The following is a 19,658-nucleotide window of genomic DNA, read 5'->3' on the forward strand; positions in this document are numbered from 1 at the left end:
TTCTCAAATCTGAACTCTTCAAATATGAGAAGTTAAAAATTGTTTGAAGCTAGCAGAACTCCTAAATTTAACTCCTGAAATCCAAATCGTACACAAATATCTCATTTGAAACTCAAATTTAAAACTGCATTAAGACCACTAGCACAATAGTCATTGTTGGAGAGCCTCCACGCCGTCCATCCAGGAGCAGTATCTCACACGACGCATATGTATGCGCTATTCCATAATTGAAACAGAACCGCTTGCATCGCCTCCAGGGGGGCGACTCGGGCGACCTAGCCGCCGCCGCCCTCGACCTCCCTCCTCCCCTGCTTCCCCGCCGCCGCCGGAGGAGGCCGGCGATCTTTGCTCGCCCGACGGACGGCGGACGGCGATCTTCGCTCGCCCGACGGACGGCGGACGGCGATCTTCGCTCGCCCGACGGACGGCGGATGGCGGGCCTTCCTCCCTTTTTCACGAGGGGATCCTCTGGCTGAGATGCGAGGGCGTCCCTGGACGTACGACATGGAGGCGGAGTTGGCACGCTCGGCGGCGGCCCGATGGGATCCTGGCGGTGCTGCGGGGGCTGCCGGCGGATCTGGGGTTCACAACCCCAGATCGGTTCTCCTTGTTGTATGATGTTGGACCTGAACAAGGTGGTGGCGCCATCCCCTTTGTCAGGGATGACGGTCAGGTGGTGGGTCCTTGTGGCGTTGCCGGTGGCGGCGGATCTTGGGATCCCGCTCCCGGGGACGTCGCAGGATGTGGTGGCCCGTGCAGGAGAGATGGGTTCTTCGAACAGATCTGGGTAAAAGCTTGCTTTCGGCTACTGCCAAAGCCGGTGATGGCGGCGTTGTCTACGTCGTTTCCTTCCTGAAGGCATCGCCGAGGAGAAGTTCAAGGCCGCTCTTCGCTACCTCCGGGGAAAATCCTAGATCAGTAGATTGGATGACGGCGACGCTCTGGTGTCGTTTCCCTCTTGAGGGCGTCATTCATGGAGGTACACACGGGCTCGAGGGATCATTGGTCGGCATCAACGGTGGAGCGACGTTCCTTGTTACACATCAACGTCGTGGAGTCTCGGCGGCGAGGCGCAACAAAGCCTCGGCGACGGATGCGTGATGATGAGCGCGCGTAGGGAGGATGCGCTGTTTGGCGCTGTGGGGGCATCGACGGCAGGCCTTGCAAGGTCGATGCATCAGTAACTCTTCTGAAGATGGATTGATGAAAAGCGGCGGCGACGACCTATGAGGGTGCGTTGGACCGGTTTGTGCCCCTAACCCGGTATGTGGCTCGGTTGGGGCCTCCGGCTTTAGATGTTAGGCTAGGTGAGAGGTCTGGGTATGTGGCTCACACTTTCTGCACCCCTTCATCATTGGATAGAAGTAGCGATAGATATTGCCAAGAGGGCGGCTTCAGATATATTGATGTATTGCTTTGTAAAAACTTTGTGAATAATTAATAAAATGGATGCATGCATGTTCCAGATGCAGAGACCGGGGTTCATCCTCCTTTTTAAAAAAAAAATCACTCACTTAAACTCCGCGCAGAAACCCACACTCTAATACTCTATGCTTCGACGGGGTAGCCTTTGTCCCTCGGATCTTATTCCACAGCCTTGTTGCCTCCTCAGACAGATAATCGCTGTTCGTCCAGTCCCGATCTCCAGTGGCATCCTTGTGCAGTCACAAATCTCTGGATGGCGCGAGAGTGCGAAGCCATCTCAGTAAAGGCACCTCCAGCTGGTTTTGGAGCGCGGAGACCTCTCCTGGTTCACAGCCAACGGAAGCACACGATTGGGCCTCCCGTCGCGCATCCCATCCCACTGCAGGCTGCACAACAGAGCAAAGATGAGAACTCGTTTCAAATAGACAGAGCCAAGATGAGCAGGCCAAGACGGCGAAACAACATACCCGCGGAGTCTGCGGCCAGCGCCGCATGAGCGAGATGACGCACGGCGCAAGCGATGCCACTAACCGACGGTGCGCCAAGACCGTCTAGGTGGGAACCAGTATTGCCGTGAGAGAAGATGGCCCCAAATTGCATTGCTGCTGTTTGACCACGTCACGACCATCCAAGTTGAACTTTATCAAATATTTTGGATTCGACAGGTTCTAAACTCATTCCTTCAGTTTTCTTCTAATATCTCATCTAATATGTAAATTACGTGGGCGATTCTTTCAACTGTGTACTAGTGTAGTACTGTTCATCTCATGACAAGTGCGGCTATGATATCTTCCTCTTCAAAGTCTAACGCAGTGGCGCTTTTATAATGGTCCGTAGATCGTATCCCTGCCCCCCCAGCCGGTCACTGTTATTGTGTGGTTGCTTGGTTTCACATGTGAAAAAACACTTTTGTGGTGAGTGCTTAACAATATTCATGGGAATCATGCATGCATGTATACATTGAAAGGCAAGAATTAGAGCACTCCATATTAATGAACCTGATTAGCGCGAGGTAGGATCACACCATACTTATGAACTTACCAGTATATATCTCCTCTCCAGTTCACTACCTCTATTAAATAGTCCACTTGAGCAACTATGCAGTATCAGGTGTTGCCCGTTTTGTGAACGATTACTATAAGAAATCAACCATTCCTCTTTGAAGGCATCACCTATGTCTTGCATAATTGTTGTTCGCGTCTGGACGAGCCGCGTGAACCCCCGAGGGCAGAGCTCGGATGTATCTAGGCTAAGGCTAGCATAGCTTGGCAATTAGTTTGTGTCATTTTTTTTTTATTATCCCCTTTTACTTGTACTATACTTTTATATTTATACTAGGACATATGCCCGTGCGTTCCAACGGGTCAATAAAAATTGTCACATACTTTGACAGAACCTTTAATACTCCACGTTATGACATGTGCTTGGCTACGAAGAAAACTTTAGTTGCCCCATCCACCATCCGATCGGGGTGTTGGATCCGCAGCCACCGCCGCCACCATCTCCACACAGATCAGCCAACCCCGTCCGGAAGGGGTACTGCCACCACCTCGTCCTTCAGGGCCGCCGCTCCGCCGGAGATGGAGCTTCGACTACCGCCACGTAGCAAAGGGGCGTCGCCCTCGGACTCCCACGTGAGGTGCCCCTGCCGCTCAGATGGGATCCCGCAGCAACCACCCGCCTTGGTGCTTTCGGTACCGGGGCCGCCGCCACCGTGGCCCGCGCCGGCGGTAGGAGGAGGCGCGAGGGGCGGCCTACGGCACTAGGGTTCAGGGGCCCCTAGCGTCGCCCAGGGGAGGCGACGCGAGGGGGTACGGGGCGTTGTACGGGGCTATTATGTAATATCATGGTTCAGTTTAGCCGCTTCAGATCACAGGAAACAAAAGGACTGAATTTCGGCTACTACGCAGTAGCATGGTTCATTTTAGACTGAATTTTGGCCACTGTGCAGTACCATGGTTCAGTTTGAGCTTGGCCAAAACAACTCAAAATCAACATTGCTCGAGCAGTTTGAACCACGTACCTTGGCTACACGGGGCGGTGTAATTCCAGCGAAGTCGGCACTATGGTGAAATAGATATGTGGGTCGTATAAATAGTAACATAATTTGCCTTCTTTCCATGCTACCTAGATATTAGATTTGCTTGAAGTCAATGTCTGTAAGAAAGCAATATGTACAAATTAGAAAACCAACACAAAGCAAGCTGACATTGTTCTAACCTTAAAAATTTAAGTGCACTAGTAAGAAATCTGAAATTTCTTACCCTGTTGAATTGTTGATTGCACAAGTAGCAGACTTCCTTAGGTTTGAATCACTCCAAGAAATCAATGGGTAAACTGCGACAGCTGCTCCGTTCTGCTGATTGGGCGAAACTACGAAGTGGTTAACACGTCGACATAGGGACGGATTGATCGCAAATTCGACAGCCAACAACGACGGGAGCACATCTCTGAAGAAAAACAAATCCACGATGTGATCTCTACTCTGATAGTTGGTGGAGAAAGTAGATGGAGAACGCCATCACCAGCACAGATGTGGAGTTCATCACCAGCGCGGGCAGTGCTCTGTTCAGGCTGCAGAGATGACGATGTGGGGTTCATCTCCGTCGCACACATCGAGGCGTCCACCGGCGGGCGGCATGCCCTGTCTTGCCGGCCTCGTGCTCCGTCAAGGATATTATTGCAATAGCAGGTCATTGCGCACACCTGCTCACTTGCTTCATGCCCCTGTATCGCTTCTTGGCATAGTATACTTGCGTCCCCGATCGCACCCTGCACACACACACACCCCAACCCCCAATTAACATATATGCGCGCCCACACAAACACACAAACACAAGCAGCCACACACCGCATACTCTACACACCAAGGAAAACATCTTCGACTTTGAATTTACTACGTAACAACACAGAAAACAATTTATTATCAAATTTCATCAAATACTTGCTTGCCTCCGGATAGAAATATTATGGTAGGGGGAGTGGGATCCAGGGGAGCGGCGAGCAGGGGAGATACCTTGGGGCAGCAAGTAGGAGGCGCCCGCTGTCGAGAAGGCTGGGCACTGTCGTCAGCGAGGTTGCAGGTTGGACGTCAACAAGCAGCTTGTCAGTTTTTGCATATTTAGAGTGCAGAATTTAAATATATTTCAATTCCTCCATACAATAATAATTTTTGACAAAAGCTCTTTGTGATTGTTCTTGTCAGGCATATTTGCATAATACTCCTTCCTTTTTTTACCATGTGTATTAGTTTTGTCTTACGTCAAACCTTTTGAAGTTTGACCAAACTTATACTCCCTCTGTTCACGTTTATAAGATGTTTAGACAATTCACACAACGCCCAAAACAATTCTATGTCAAGTGTCCAAAATGTCTTATAAAAAACGTAGGGAGTAGAAAAGAATGTTGACATTTAGAATACCAAGTTTTTCTTTCATTTATATTTTTGTTTAGGGTAATACCAATGCCTTTAATACATCCTTCCCTATGAAAATTATGTTTATTTTTTATTTTTATATTTGTTATAGTTTTTGTATTGCAATGGATTTCATAGTACCAGGTTGTTGTGTTTATCTTAATTCCACACCTTATAGCCCATAGTGTAGGAATATTGTAGAAATTTGATATGACCAATGAAATTTATTGTCTAATTGTAAATAAAATAAAATTAGCATAATTGCTGCTAAAAATGAAAGACTAGAATAGGTGTTTTAATTCCCTATTTTCCCCTTCCATTAATTTGTATGATTAGGGTGTATGTGCGTGCAAGCAAATATACTTATCACAGGAAATTTATGTACATGGGTGATGATCTTTTTGAAGTCCTATAGCCGGTGATGGTTATACAGTGATTGCATGTGCATGCATAAAGGACAAGTTTTAACTAGTGGATCGGATGATGTATAGTACTACTTCACACAAAAGAAAAATGTCTAGTACTAGTAGTGCTGCATCCATGCATAAAGTCGATTGAAGCCAACAATGAGCGATGCTTGCTTCTACTTCAGTCTTTGGATGCAAATCCAATGGACATGCAAAATTTCAACTGAAACAAAAAGAAGTTCTCCTCGGGTACTGCTTGCAAGTGTGGGACCTCGGGTGCACTGCAAGGATGCGTGGTAGCTCCACGGGGTAGCCTTGGTCGCTTCGGATCTTTCTCCGCAGCCGCCGCACACAGATCCTCGCCCGGAGCTGCTCGCCTATGGACGCCCATGCGTAGCATCCTCTGCGTCTCGAGCGGCATCCATGTGTAGCATCCTCTGGGTGTTCGCCTTCTTCCGGGTGGCGCGACACAAGGACGTCATCTCTACGTAGGCCGACTCCAGGTCGTTCTTGAGAGCGGACACTTGTGACGTGTCCTTTGGCGCCTGCATCGGCAGGTCCTCCTTACCGACTTCCTCCAACCACAGAACAGAACGAGAAACTGCCTGGAAAAAAATAGAGCGAAGATGAGTAACGTGGCCAAGAGCCCAAGACACGAGTCTACGCCGGCGCCGCAGGAACGAGCTGACGCATGACACGAGTGCTGCCGCTAACCCGCGATGCACGAAGGCCGTCAAGGCCGGAGGCAGTGAAGCCGTGGGAGAAATCTATCATAGATTTCACGGTCAGGAGGCTCGAAACTCATTCATTCGGTTTTCTTCTAATGTCTCATCTAATATCTAAATTATGCGGATGCATTTTTCAACTGTGTAGTAGTATGATACTTCTCATCTCATGACAGGTGCAGCTATGATATGTAGCTTCAAAGTGTAACGCAATGGCGTCTTTATAAATGGTCCGCAGATGCATCCCCCCTCCCCCCCCCCCCCCCCCCCCCCCCCAAAAACCGGTCACTATTATTGTGTGGCTGCTTGGTTTCACAGATTTTTCACATGTGACAAAACACTTTTGTGGTGAGTGCTTAACCATATCTCTCAGGGGAATAATGCATGCATGTACACATTGACGGGCAACAGTTGGAGCACTCTATATTGATGAACCTAATTAGCGCCAGCCTAGATCACACCATACTTATGAACTTAACAGTATAACCACCCCCCCCCCACTACCTCCATTAATTAGTCCACTTTTGTTACGGCACAAAAAACATGTCGCCCTCCCCACCTCGGCGATGCACGCCGCGTGTATGTACCATATGGCGGTCACTCAGTTGTACCATGCAAATGTGATCTAGCGTGCGGCCAACCATAGGCGGTCAACCACATCACCCGATGTGGCATGTGGGCGACTCAATAGTCGAGTCTACACCGGCACCGCAGGAACGAGGTGATGCATGAAACGAGTGCCGGCGATGCGTGAAGGCGTCGAGGTTGGAGCTAGTGAAGCCGTGGGAGAAGACGGCCCTGAATCGCATTTCTATTGTATGACTAGGTCGGCACCACTCGAATCGAAATCTAACGTGGGGTGGGGGGGCATGGAATTCCCATGTTTTTTTTCCTTTTTTAGGGGTCCTTGTTTTTCTTCTTGATTGACCCTGTGTCAGAAACCACAAGTAAAAAAGAATAGGTCATGCCATTTTTCATTTTGTGTTCCGGAAAACAGAAGTGTAAAATTCAAAGCACTTGCTCAATCTTCACGGAAGTGCAGGTTTCTGGAATTAGTTATTATTTTCCCTGCTATTTGTCAAGAGTGAAGATCCAAACTGTCCTTGCGCATTCACAACGATTACTACTGTGGTCAAGTTTGGAATGTACTTTATATATGTGACCGCAGCTTTAAAGCTTGATATACGTCCGACCAGGTTAAACATTACTATAACACTAACCAGTATCTATTTGTGCACAATTCCACGGACTGATTGTTGAAGGCTTGAATAGAAGTTAGATGCTCCATACAATTTGGCCTCACCTTTTGTCTAAGAAAAAAATATATACTACTTAAGCGACATGTTTTCTTTGTTTTTCTCTTACATTTTTGGTTATTAATGTATTTTTTTAATTTGTTAGACCGAAATGGCTCACAAGGCGGAAATGCAATTTGGGCCTGCAATTGTGCCGTGCCAGGCCGACTTTATAACTAGCGCCCGAGTTTGATCCTATGTGCCGCATTTAGCGAGACGTAAGGGCGGCATTATTAGAAACGCCCAGTATTGTACAATTACTTTGTCTATTTCCCACTGTTTTACATTGGTTTCTTTGTTTATCTTTTGTTTTCGGGTTTCTTTTTTGTTTTTCATCTAATTCTTCTTCTCCGGTTCTCGTTTTATTCTTCCTGTTTTTTCTAATTTAAATTTTGTTTCCGTGTTTACTTCCGGTTTTTATTTCTGCACAATTACACGGACTGGTTTTTCTTGAAGGCTTGAATAGCAAGTTAGACATTCCAAACAACTATTATTTTATTCCTCTGACCGGTTTTATTACTACATGGGTGATGAAAAGGAATATCACAATTTACTGCATTTTCACTAGAGTTATTCAACGTTTTTTACTCGAAATACACATGTTTAAGTGTGTCTTGCCTCGCAATTTTTGTCTGAAAATAAGGTGGTAGCCGCAGCCTCAGTACTCGTGCAACACACATCCAATGAATGCATGATAGAAACATCCAGTGATACAATAAAATGTTTATTCAAAAGGCAACAATGAATCAAGTAGATAAGCTCATGCATGGCACGGTACAACAAACGGAAGAAGAAGAGGCCGCGTGGATCCGTCAGGCCTTGTTCGGTTGCAACGGATTTGAAGGGGATTGAAGTGAATTGGGGAGGATTAAATTTCCTGTAAGTCAAAATCCACCTCAATCCTCTTCAATCATCTTCAATCCTTGTGGTGGGGATTAACGGAACAAGACATCAGTGGGATGGATCACATGGCGGCCAGGGCATAGACGGCGGCCACTACGAAGCCGGCGACGATGCCGGCCGAGCTCTGGAGCGACGCTACGCCGTTACCCACGTCCGTCGTCGGCGTCGACTTGGACCCAGCTCCGGACGACGTCGGCGTCTGTCCCGCCGGCGCGCTGGAGCCGGACGAGGGCGACGTGGTGGGGGCGGAGGCGCAGTTGCTGAGCGGCGGCGTCTTGACGCCGCACTGGTCGGGGAGGCCGAGGGCGCGGGTCTTGTTGACGGCGCCGAGCCCGAGCGCGGCGGGGTCGGCGTTGAGCGCGACGCAGAGGCACTCGGGCTTGGAGCTCACCACCGCGGCGAGCTGCGAGCAGCAGGACTTGGACGGCGCCGTCTCGTTGCCCGTGATGTAGTTGAGGCACGGCGACATGCCGATCAGCGTCTGCGTGCACCCGCTCGTCGACTGCGCCGACGCGCCGCCGGCCAGCATGCACGCCGCCGCGACCACGACGAGCGCCCCCGCGGCCAGCATGGTCGCCGCCCTCGCCGCCATTTCTCGCTCTGCTTCCTTCCTGTCCTCGAACAACCCAACACCGTCAGGAACTCAGGATGGCTAGCTAGCTGCTCTTTGTGGGTAGTTGGTTGCCTTGGGTCTGTGCCTGTTGTTCTTGTGATCGATCCGTGGGTTGATTGATTTATAGGTGGAGTGGTTCAGAGGTGGTGGAGAAGGTGGCGACGGCGGCGAGCAGGAAGAAGACACGACCGATGGTGGATTAGTTAGCGTTGGTGAGCTGAATTTTCCTACCCTTGAAAAGAAAACTCGGTGTATCTATCAACTATGTTCAGCTTTTGACGCGGCATTGTTGGGTATTACGTAGAATCTTTCAGCTTTTGGCGCCAGGTGGCTCGGCGTTGATGTTTGGCGTGTTTGAAGAGATTACCAACGGTATGGATGAGTAGTAGATCGACTAGGCATAGATAGATCCGGTGTTACCATGTACTCATCTAATCCCGAGCCCGATGAACTCCCTACTCCGGACATTGGTGCCGGTGTAGTCGTCGGTGGTGTGAGGGAGGAGGTGTGGTCGTGGGTGGTGCTTCCCGTGAGCACGGCGCACACCCTAGATCGGAAGGGGGTTTAGGTGGGGTGTCTGGCGGCGCGGTGAACCTCGTACCGTGCGCCCCGGCCCCCACCACTTTATATAGCGCAGGTCATAGGGGCCCACCAACCATAACGGGTTGGGCGCCCCCGATCAGGGCGCATGGATCAAGGGACCGGTGGGCCGTTGGGCCCACGCGGAAGAGATCAACCTAACATTCTCCCCCTTGATCTCAACTTTTACCTTGACTTTATACTTTTATTTATTCTATCACATATAGGCGTGTAGAGCATGTCTCATCGTCACAGCTTGATTGCCGATAGAATCATACAGCCACAACACACCTTTTGTTTTGAAATAAATTCATTTACTTCTGGGCCTCTTATTATCCAGAGATCACAGGCTTTCCATCAAACCCATGCCGGCTAAGTGTTCCTTGAACACACTGGGTGGTAAGCCTTTCGTTAGCGGATCCGCAAGCATATACTTCGTACTTATATGCTCGAGACTTATAGTTTGATCCTGGATTTTATCTTTCACAACATAATACTTTATATCTATTGTCTTGGCAGCATTATTGGACTTGTTGTTGTGAGCATAGAATACTGCGGGCTGGTTGTCGCAGTATATCTTTAGTGGCTTGTGGATACAATCTACCACTTTCAAGTCGGGTATAAACTTCTTTAGCCATATCACCTGCCCGGTGGCTTCAAAACATGCTATGAACTCTGCTTGCATCGTAGACGATGCAACTATGGTCTGTTTAGAGCTTTTCCATGAAATAGCTCCCCCTGCGAGAGTGAACACGTACCCAGACGTGGATTTTCTATCATCTCTATCTCCCGCAAAATCGGCGTCGGAGTACCCTTTTATCTCTAGGGAATCAGATCGCCTATATGTCAGCATGATTTCCTTTGTGCCTTGCACATAACGCAAAGCTTTCTTTGCCATCTTCCAGTGCTCTTGGCCTGGATTTGCTTGATATCTACCGAGTACTCCGGTGATAAAAGCTAAGTCAGGGCGTGTGCACACTTGTGCGTACTGTAAACTTCCAACAGCCGAAGTATACGGTACTGATTTCATTTCATTGAGCTCATACTGATTCTTGGGACATTGATATTTCCCAAAACTATCACCCTTGACTATGGGAGCAGGTGTGGCTTTGCTCTTATGCATATTATACTTTTGGAGAACTTTCTCTAAATATGCTTTCTGTGGGAGTCCTAAGACTCCATTCTTCCTGTCTCGGTGAATTTCAATGCCCAAAACATATGAAGCTTCACCAAGGTCTTTCATGTCGAAATGTGAGGATAAAAACTTCTTTGTCTCTTGTAGTAGACCAATACCATTGCTTGCAAGCAAGATATCATCCACATACAAGATTAGGAAAATATATTTCCCATGTTTAAACTTAGCATAAATGCATTTATCCTCAACATTTTCTTGGAATCCAAATCTTTTAATGGTATCATTGAACTTGATGTACCACTGTCTAGAGGCTTGCCTTAGCCCATAAATGGATTTCTTTAGACGGCAACCTAGATCTTCCTTGCATTCCATGATAAAACCCTTGGGTTGTTTCATGTAGACATCTTCTTCTAAATCACCGTTTAGAAACGCCGTCTTTACATCCATTTGATGCAGCTCTAAATCAAAATGAGCAACTAGTGCCATTATGATTCTGAAGGAATCCTTACAAGAGACCGGAGAAAAGGTCTCTTTGTAATCTATCCCTTCTCTTTGTGTAAACCCTTTTGCGACAAGTCGGGCTTTATACTTGTCTACATTCCCATTAGAGTCATACTTTGTTTTGTAGACCCATTTGCAGCCTACTGTCTTTGCTCCTTTAGGAATAATCTCTAAGTCCCAAACATGATTGGAACTCATTGATTTCATCTCATCTTCCATTGCCTCTATCCATTTTGATGAGTGAGGGCTTTTAATGGCCTCCTCATATGTGGTGGGATCACCTTCCATGTGGGCCATTTCTATATTGTATACTTTATAATCAGTAGAAATAGCAGGTCTTCTTGTTCTATTAGACCTTCTAAGTGCCTCATTGTCGGGCACACTTTCTACTATTTCTTGCTGCACTTCCAATTCATGATCAACAACTGGTTCAGTCGGCTCCTGAAGGACAGGTTCTGGGTCTTCTCCCGCAGTTGTCATGGTTGGAGTTACGTCGGGTAGTGAGAAAAATGGCTCTTGAATCATCGGAATGGGTGCATGCACCCTTTTCTCCTCAAGATCAATTGTCCGAGCTACCCGGCTCCCCCTCATCATCTCGTCCTCTAAGAAGACAGCATGTCTCGTTTCCACAAACTTTGTGTATCTTTCTGGGCAGTAGAAACGAAAACCTTTTGACCTATCAGGGTAGCCAATGAAATGGCAACTCACTGTCTTCGGGTCTAACTTTCCAAGATTTGGATTAAACATTTTGGCCTCCGCAGGGCATCCCCACACTCTTAAGTGTTGTAGGGATGGCACTCTTCCTGTCCAGAGCTCGTGCGGTGTTCTGGGCACCGACTTGCTTGGAACTCTGTTGAGAATGTGAATGGCGGTTTTAAGCGCCTCCATCCACAATCCCAACGGAAGGTCTGAGTAGCTCATCATGCTGCGTACCATATCCATGAGAGTACGGTTACGCCTTTCAGCTACTCCATTTTGCTGAGGCTCGCCCGGCATGGAATACTGGGCAACAATGCCAGTCTCTTGCAAGAATTTTGCAAAAGGTCCAGGGACTTGGCCATATGGAGTGTGTCGACCGTAGTACTCCCCCCCACGGTCAGACCTCACTATCTTAATCTTTTTATCAAGCTGATTTTCAACTTCAGCTTTGAATATCTTGAATTTATCCAATGCTTCATGTCGGTCTTTGATTGGATAAATGTAACCGAAGCGGGAGTAATCGTCTGTGAACGTTATGAATGAATCATCACCGTCCACACTTTTCACCGGAAACGGTCCACAAATGTCAGTGTGGACAATTTCCAGCGTTCCTGTGCTTCGGTTTGCACCTTTCTTTATCTGTTTTACATATTTCCCTTTAATGCAATCCACGCATTGTTCTAAGTCAGAGAACTCCAACTTTGTAAGAATTTCATTTTTGATTAATCTTTCTATTCTCCCCCTCGAAATATGGCCCAATCGACAGTGCCATAGTTTCGAGGAGTCGTGAGTTCTTTTTCTTTTCTTTTGATCGTTGTTCGACGAAGTACTTTGTTCATTCACATTCAACACATAGGGTGCTTTTTCACATAGCGATAATAAATAAAGCTCATCATGAAGAAATGCATCCCCAACATAATCATTAAGAGACCAAATGGCGCATTTGCCATGTCCAAAGAAACATTGATAATTATCTTTGTCTAAACAGGAAACACTTATTAAGTTCCTATTACATGAAGGTACGAAAAGCACATCCCTAAGCAGAAGTTTGAAACCACCGGCTAGCTCCAAGGAGACGTCACCCACAGCTTCAACTTCGGCTTGGACACCGTTCGCAACTTCAATTCTTCTTGAATTTCTTGGCATAGTTATTGTCGAACTGAATCCCTGTAAAGAATTTGCAACATGAACAGTTGCTCCTGAGTCAATCCACCAAGTAGATTTCATAAACTTTGTATACAAGGATTCATTAAGAAAAGAAACTATATCTTTACCTCTCTTCGCCATGAAGGTCTTTAGAAAAACAGGGCAATCCTTCTTGTAGTGCCCTTTCTCCTTACATACGATGCAAGTTTCCTTGTCCACTGGAATGTGCCTATGCTGAAAATAGACAGGAGCTTTGCCATTGCCATTGCCATGGTTATTGCCATTGCCATAGCCATTGCCCTGTGGCTTGGAGGGAGAAGCCTTGTTGGGCGGAAAGCCCTTCTTCTTATCCTTCACATAGTTGATAGATCCACCATGTGAGGCCTTAATCCTCTCCTCCCCCTGAGTGCACATGGCGATGACTTTCTCTATGTCCCAAGTCTCGGGCTGCATGTTGTAATTGACAACAAACGTCTCGAACTCCTTGGGCAAAGATGCCATCACCAGGTGGACAAGGAGAGCTGGTTTTATCTCCAAGTCCGCATCCATAGGTTTGAGCTTAGCCGCCATGTGGCTCATCCTAAGGATGTGCTCCCTTATGCCATGGCCACCACCATGGTAGCTCTCTGTCACCAGCTGCTTGATCAGTTGGGTGGCATACGTCTTAGAAGAGCCAGTAAACTGACTCTTTATCTTATTCAGCATTTCTTTTGCCGTAGGGCAATCAGCAATTGATCCCACGATAGTGGTCTCAATGGTGTTCTTTATGAACGCCACGCATTTCTTGTTGGCATTCAACCAAAGCTTGTTGCTGATGAAGTGGGACATCACCTCATTTTCATAGTTTCCTTTCCTTTTGTCCCAGCTCTCATCATCCTCATCAGCCACTCTCACTGGGTCTGCAGGTGCAGCTTGCTGTGGTTCCTCCAGCACCCAGTCTACCTCTGCAATGCAGAGGGCCATGTCCACCTTCTTCCTCCACTCAGAGTAGTTGTCTCCCCTGAGTGTCGGAATTTCCTTGAGGCAGCTCATCAGATGGAAACCTCCTGAAATCACCAAATAAGCGAAATCAGTACGACAATCATATGCATTAAATAACGTTGGTTAATATAATCATATAATTGCCTACGCATATTAATCTACATTACCGTTGGGCAAATGATAGAAATAAATGCATCATTTTGCAATATGCAATATGACCGTGTGATTAAACAACGTCGGTCAGAATAACAACATGATCATATTCCATATTGCTTATAGCAGCGGAAAACGTGAAATTAAATTTCATGTGCCTCATAACTTAACAAAAAATAATTCTGTCATTTAAAATAAAATTCATGAACTTTATTAATGCTTTTATAAAATTCATGAACTATTCCTTTTCTGAGAAAGCTATTTTATTCTCAAAATACTTTCTACTTTTCTTTACAGAAAAAAAAACATAACAATGTTGTAAAAAATTACAGAAACTTTGAACATTTTTACTTTCTATTTTTCTAAACATATTTTCATAGAAAAAACATCTAGACAACACTTTTATATCTGTCTTAATAGACAGAAACATAATATCCTTTAAAAAAGGAAAATGGCCGAGGCCTTTTCTTTCTGGGCCGGCTTCGGCCTGGGTCGGCTTGGTTTCAGCCCGAAGGCCCGTTTCCCCTTGCGCGCCCGCAGAGCGCAGCGCCACTTCGGCCTGGCCTGGGCCGGCCTGCCTCCCGCCGGCCTAAGGCCTTTCTCTCTTGTGCGCGCCGCTTCGGCCTGGCCTAGGCCGGCCTTAGAGGCCCGAGCCGCCCCTAGGGTTACATCCGGGGCGATCCTGGCCATCCGTCAGATCGGACGGTCCCCCGCGGCCCTCGGGGGAACAAAACCGGCTGGGCCGGTGGGGAGGGGAAACCCTACCCCCATTACCCCCCCCCCCGCGCCGCTCTAAGCCACCTTTCTCTGCCCGACGGCTCCTCTCCTGCGGGTGTTCGCCGGCCGCGGCGGCCGTGAGCCCCGCGTCGCGCGCTCTCTGACCCCGCTGAGGAGGAGTCCGTCGGCCTCTCTGCTCATTCCTCTTGCCGGTTCGGCTCCTCTGCGCGGCGGCATCTCGCCCCGCCGGAGAGGGCCCCGGTCGGCTACCTTTTCTCTCTCGCGTGGAGGCTCTTGCCCCTCCGGAGATGCAGCGGCGGCCACCTCCGCTCCTCTTGCCGGTGCGCGCCCTCTCCCGAGGGAGAGTGCGCCGCCGTCAAGGGGGGCGTTGGGGTGCCATACACCCTGTTATCCTTTTCGTCCTTGAGCAGAGACATAGTCATGGCGCCATGGCCTCCCCTTTCGCCGGTGGCGCGTTCCCTTGTGGGACCGCGTTGCCGTCGAATGGGTTGGCCGTGGTGCCTCGTTGCGATCCGCAGGGCGAATCTTTCTTTTCTTTGCATGTTCCTCTCCCCCTTTGTTTTTTCTTTTCTTTTGCGGATCAGATCCGTATACTTTTCTTCGTTTTTCTTTTGGATCCAGATCCGTACATTGCCTCCGAGGAGGTAGGTTCTTCTTCCCCACACCTCGGCTTGCCGATGCGTGTGGGGATCGAGAGGAACAGGCGCGGCCTTGCGGCGGCGCTTCTTTTTCGACGAGGCTTTAGGCCGTCTTCGGTACTTGCCCATCTAGGGTTCATGCGGGGGGAAAGACATTTGCTTTTCTTTAACCGAACGAATCTTTGCCTAGCGGCTCTGATACCAATGTTGAAGCCGTAGATCGACTAGGCATAGATAGATCCGGTGTTACCATGTACTCACCTAATCCCGAGCCCGATGAACTCCCTGCTCCGGACATTGGTGCCGGTGTAGTCGTCGGTGGTGTGAGGGAGGAGGTGTGGTCGTGGGTGGTGCTTCCCGTGAGCACGGCGCAAACCCTAGATCGGAAGGGGGTTTAGGTGGGGTGTCTGGCGGCGCGGTGAACCTCGTACCGTGCGCCCCGGCCCCACCACTTTATATAGCGCAGGTCACAGGGGCCCACCAACCATAACGGGTTGGGCGCCCCCGATCAGGGCGCATGGATCAAGGGACCGGTGGGCCGTTGGGCCCACGCGGAAGAGATCAACCTAACATTCTCCCCCTTGATCTCAACTTTTACCTTGACTTTATACTTTTATTTATTCTATCACATATAGGCGTGTAGAGCATGTCTCATCGTCCGTGTAGAGCATGTCTCATCGTCACAGCTTGATTGCCGATAGAATCATACAGCCACAACACACCTTTTGTTTTGAAATAAATTCATTTACTTCTGGGCCTCTTATTATCCAGAGATCACAGGCTTTCCATCAAACCCATGCCGGCTAAGTGTTCCTTGAACACACTGGGTGGTAAGCCTTTCGTTAGCGGATCCGCAAGCATATACTTCGTACTTATATGCTCGAGACTTATAGTTTGATCCTGGATTTTATCTTTCACAACATAATACTTTATATCTATTGTCTTGGCAACATTATTGGACTTGTTGTTGTGAGCATAGAATACTGCGGGCTGGTTGTCGCAGTATATCTTTAGTGGCTTGTGGATACAATCTACCACTTTCAAGTCGGGTATAAACTTCTTTAGCCATATCACCTGCCCGGTGGCTTCAAAACATGCTATGAACTCTGCTTGCATCGTAGACGATGCAACTATGGTCTGTTTAGAGCTTTTCCATGAAATAGCTCCCCCTGCGAGAGTGAACACGTACCCAGACGTGGATTTTCTATCATCTCTATCTCCCGCAAAATCGGCGTCGGAGTACCCTTTTATCTCTAGGGAATCAGATTGCCTATATGTCAGCATGATTTCCTTTGTGCCTTGCACATAACGCAAAGCTTTCTTTGCCATCTTCCAGTGCTCTTGGCCTGGATTTGCTTGATATCTACCGAGTACTCCGGTGATAAAAGCTAAGTCAGGGCGTGTGCACACTTGTGCGTACTGTAAACTTCCAACAGCCGAAGTATACGGTACTGATTTCATTTCATTGAGCTCATACTGATTCTTGGGACATTGATATTTCCCAAAACTATCACCCTTGACTATGGGAGCAGGTGTGGCTTTGCTCTTATGCATATTATACTTTTGGAGAACTTTCTCTAAATATGCTTTCTGTGGGAGTCCTAAGACTCCATTCTTCCTGTCTCGGTGAATTTCAATGCCCAAAACATATGAAGCTTCACCAAGGTCTTTCATGTCGAAATGTGAGGATAAAAACTTCTTTGTCTCTTGTAGTAGACCAATACCATTGCTTGCAAGCAAGATATCATCCACATACAAGATTAGGAAAATATATTTCCCATGTTTAAACTTAGCATAAATGCATTTATCCTCAACATTTTCTTGGAATCCAAATCTTTTAATGGTATCATTGAACTTGATGTACCACTGTCTAGAGGCTTGCCTTAGCCCATAAATGGATTTCTTTAGACGGCAACCTAGATCTTCCTTGCCTTCCATGATAAAACCCTTGGGTTGTTTCATGTAGACATCTTCTTCTAAATCACCGTTTAGAAACGCCGTCTTTACATCCATTTGATGCAGCTCTAAATCAAAATGAGCAACTAGTGCCATTATGATTCTGAAGGAATCCTTACAAGAGACCGGAGAAAAGGTCTCTTTGTAATCTATCCCTTCTCTTTGTGTAAACCCTTTTGCGACAAGTCGGGCTTTATACTTGTCTACATTCCCATTAGAGTCATACTTTGTTTTGTAGACCCATTTGCAGCCTACTGTCTTTGCTCCTTTAGGAATAATCTCTAAGTCCCAAACATGATTGGAACTCATTGATTTCATCTCATCTTCCATTGCCTCTATCCATTTTGATGAGTGAGGGCTTTTAATGGCCTCCTCATATGTGGTGGGATCACCTTCCATGTGGGCCATTTCTATATTGTATACTTTATAATCAGTAGAAATAGCAGGTCTTCTTGTTCTATTAGACCTTCTAAGTGCCTCATTGTCGGGCACACTTTCTACTATTTCTTGCTGCACTTCCAATTCATGATCAACAACTGGTTCAGTCGGCTCCTGAAGGACAGGTTCTGGGTCTTCTCCCGCAGTTGTCATGGTTGGAGTTACGTCGGGTAGTGAGAAAAATGGCTCTTGAATCATCGGAATGGGTGCATGCACCCTTTTCTCCTCAAGATCAATTGTCCGAGCTACCCGGCTCCCCCTCATCATCTCGTCCTCTAAGAAGACAGCATGTCTCGTTTCCACAAACTTTGTGTATCTTTCTGGGCAGTAGAAACGAAAACCTTTTGACCTATCAGGGTAGCCAATGAAATGGCAACTCACTGTCTTCGGGTCTAACTTTCCAAGATTTGGATTAAACATTTTGGCCTCCGCAGGGCATCCCCACACTCTTAAGTGTTGTAGGGATGGCACTCTTCCTGTCCAGAGCTCGTGCGGTGTTCTGGGCACCGACTTGCTTGGAACTCTGTTGAGAATGTGAATGGCGGTTTTAAGCGCCTCCATCCACAATCCCAACGGAAGGTCTGAGTAGCTCATCATGCTGCGTACCATATCCATGAGAGTACGGTTACGCCTTTCAGCTACTCCATTTTGCTGAGGCTCGCCCGGCATGGAATACTGGGCAACAATGCCAGTCTCTTGCAAGAATTTTGCAAAAGGTCCAGGGACTTGGCCATATGGAGTGTGTCGACCGTAGTACTCCCCCCCACGGTCAGACCTCACTATCTTAATCTTTTTATCAAGCTGATTTTCAACTTCAGCTTTGAATATCTTGAATTTATCCAATGCTTCATGTCGGTCTTTGATTGGATAAATGTAACCGAAGCGGGAGTAATCGTCTGTGAACGTTATGAATGAATCATCACCGTCCACACTTTTCACCGGAAACGGTCCACAAATGTCAGTGTGGACAATTTCCAGCGTTCCTGTGCTTCGGTTTGCACCTTTCTTTATCTGTTTTACATATTTCCCTTTAATGCAATCCACGCATTGTTCTAAGTCAGAGAACTCCAACTTTGTAAGAATTTCATTTTTGATTAATCTTTCTATTCTCCCCCTCGAAATATGGCCCAATCGACAGTGCCATAGTTTCGAGGAGTCGTGAGTTCTTTTTCTTTTCTTTTGATCGTTGTTCGACGAAGTACTTTGTTCATTCACATTCAACACATAGGGTGCTTTTTCACATAGCGATAATAAATAAAGCTCATCATGAAGAAATGCATCCCCAACATAATCATTAAGAGACCAAATGGCGCATTTGCCATGTCCAAAGAAACATTGATAATTATCTTTGTCTAAACAGGAAACACTTATTAAGTTCCTATTACATGAAGGTACGAAAAGCACATCCCTAAGCAGAAGTTTGAAACCACCGGCTAGCTCCAAGGAGACGTCACCCACAGCTTCAACTTCGGCTTGGACACCGTTCGCAACTTCAATTCTTCTTGAATTTCTTGGCATAGTTATCGTCGAACTATGGAGTGGGACATCACCTCATTTTCATAGTTTCCTTTCCTTTTGTCCCAGCTCTCATCATCCTCATCAGCCTCTCTCACTGGGTCTGCAGGTGCAGCTTGCTGTGGTTCCTCCAGCATCCAGTCTACCTCTGCAATGCAGAGGGCCATGTCCACCTTCTTCCTCCACTCAGAGTAGTTGTCTCCCCTGAGTGTCGAAATTTCCTTGAGGTAGCTCATCAGATGGAAACCTCCTGAAATCACCAAATAAGCGAAATCAGTACGACAATCATATGCATTAAATAACGTTGGTTAATATAATCATATAATTGCCTACGCATATTAATCTACATTACCGTTGGGAAAATGATAGAAATAAATGCATCATTTTGCAATATGC

General features: G+C 47.2%; 1 protein-coding gene across 1 annotated transcript; it reads right to left on the minus strand.

Annotated features, from left to right (window-relative positions):
- Nucleotides 1-8,133: 8,133 nt before the first annotated feature.
- On the minus strand, nucleotides 8,134-8,873 carry LOC123405384 (non-specific lipid transfer protein GPI-anchored 5-like). Its single transcript, XM_045099094.1, has one exon. It carries the CDS (start codon nucleotides 8,760-8,762, stop codon nucleotides 8,232-8,234), a length of 531 nt encoding a protein of 176 aa, XP_044955029.1. The 5' UTR covers nucleotides 8,763-8,873; the 3' UTR covers nucleotides 8,134-8,231.
- Nucleotides 8,874-19,658: the final 10,785 nt, after the last annotated feature.

This window comes from Hordeum vulgare, chromosome 1H, assembly GCF_904849725.1.
Source record: "Hordeum vulgare subsp. vulgare chromosome 1H, MorexV3_pseudomolecules_assembly, whole genome shotgun sequence".
Lineage (NCBI taxonomy): Eukaryota > Viridiplantae > Streptophyta > Magnoliopsida > Poales > Poaceae > Hordeum > Hordeum vulgare.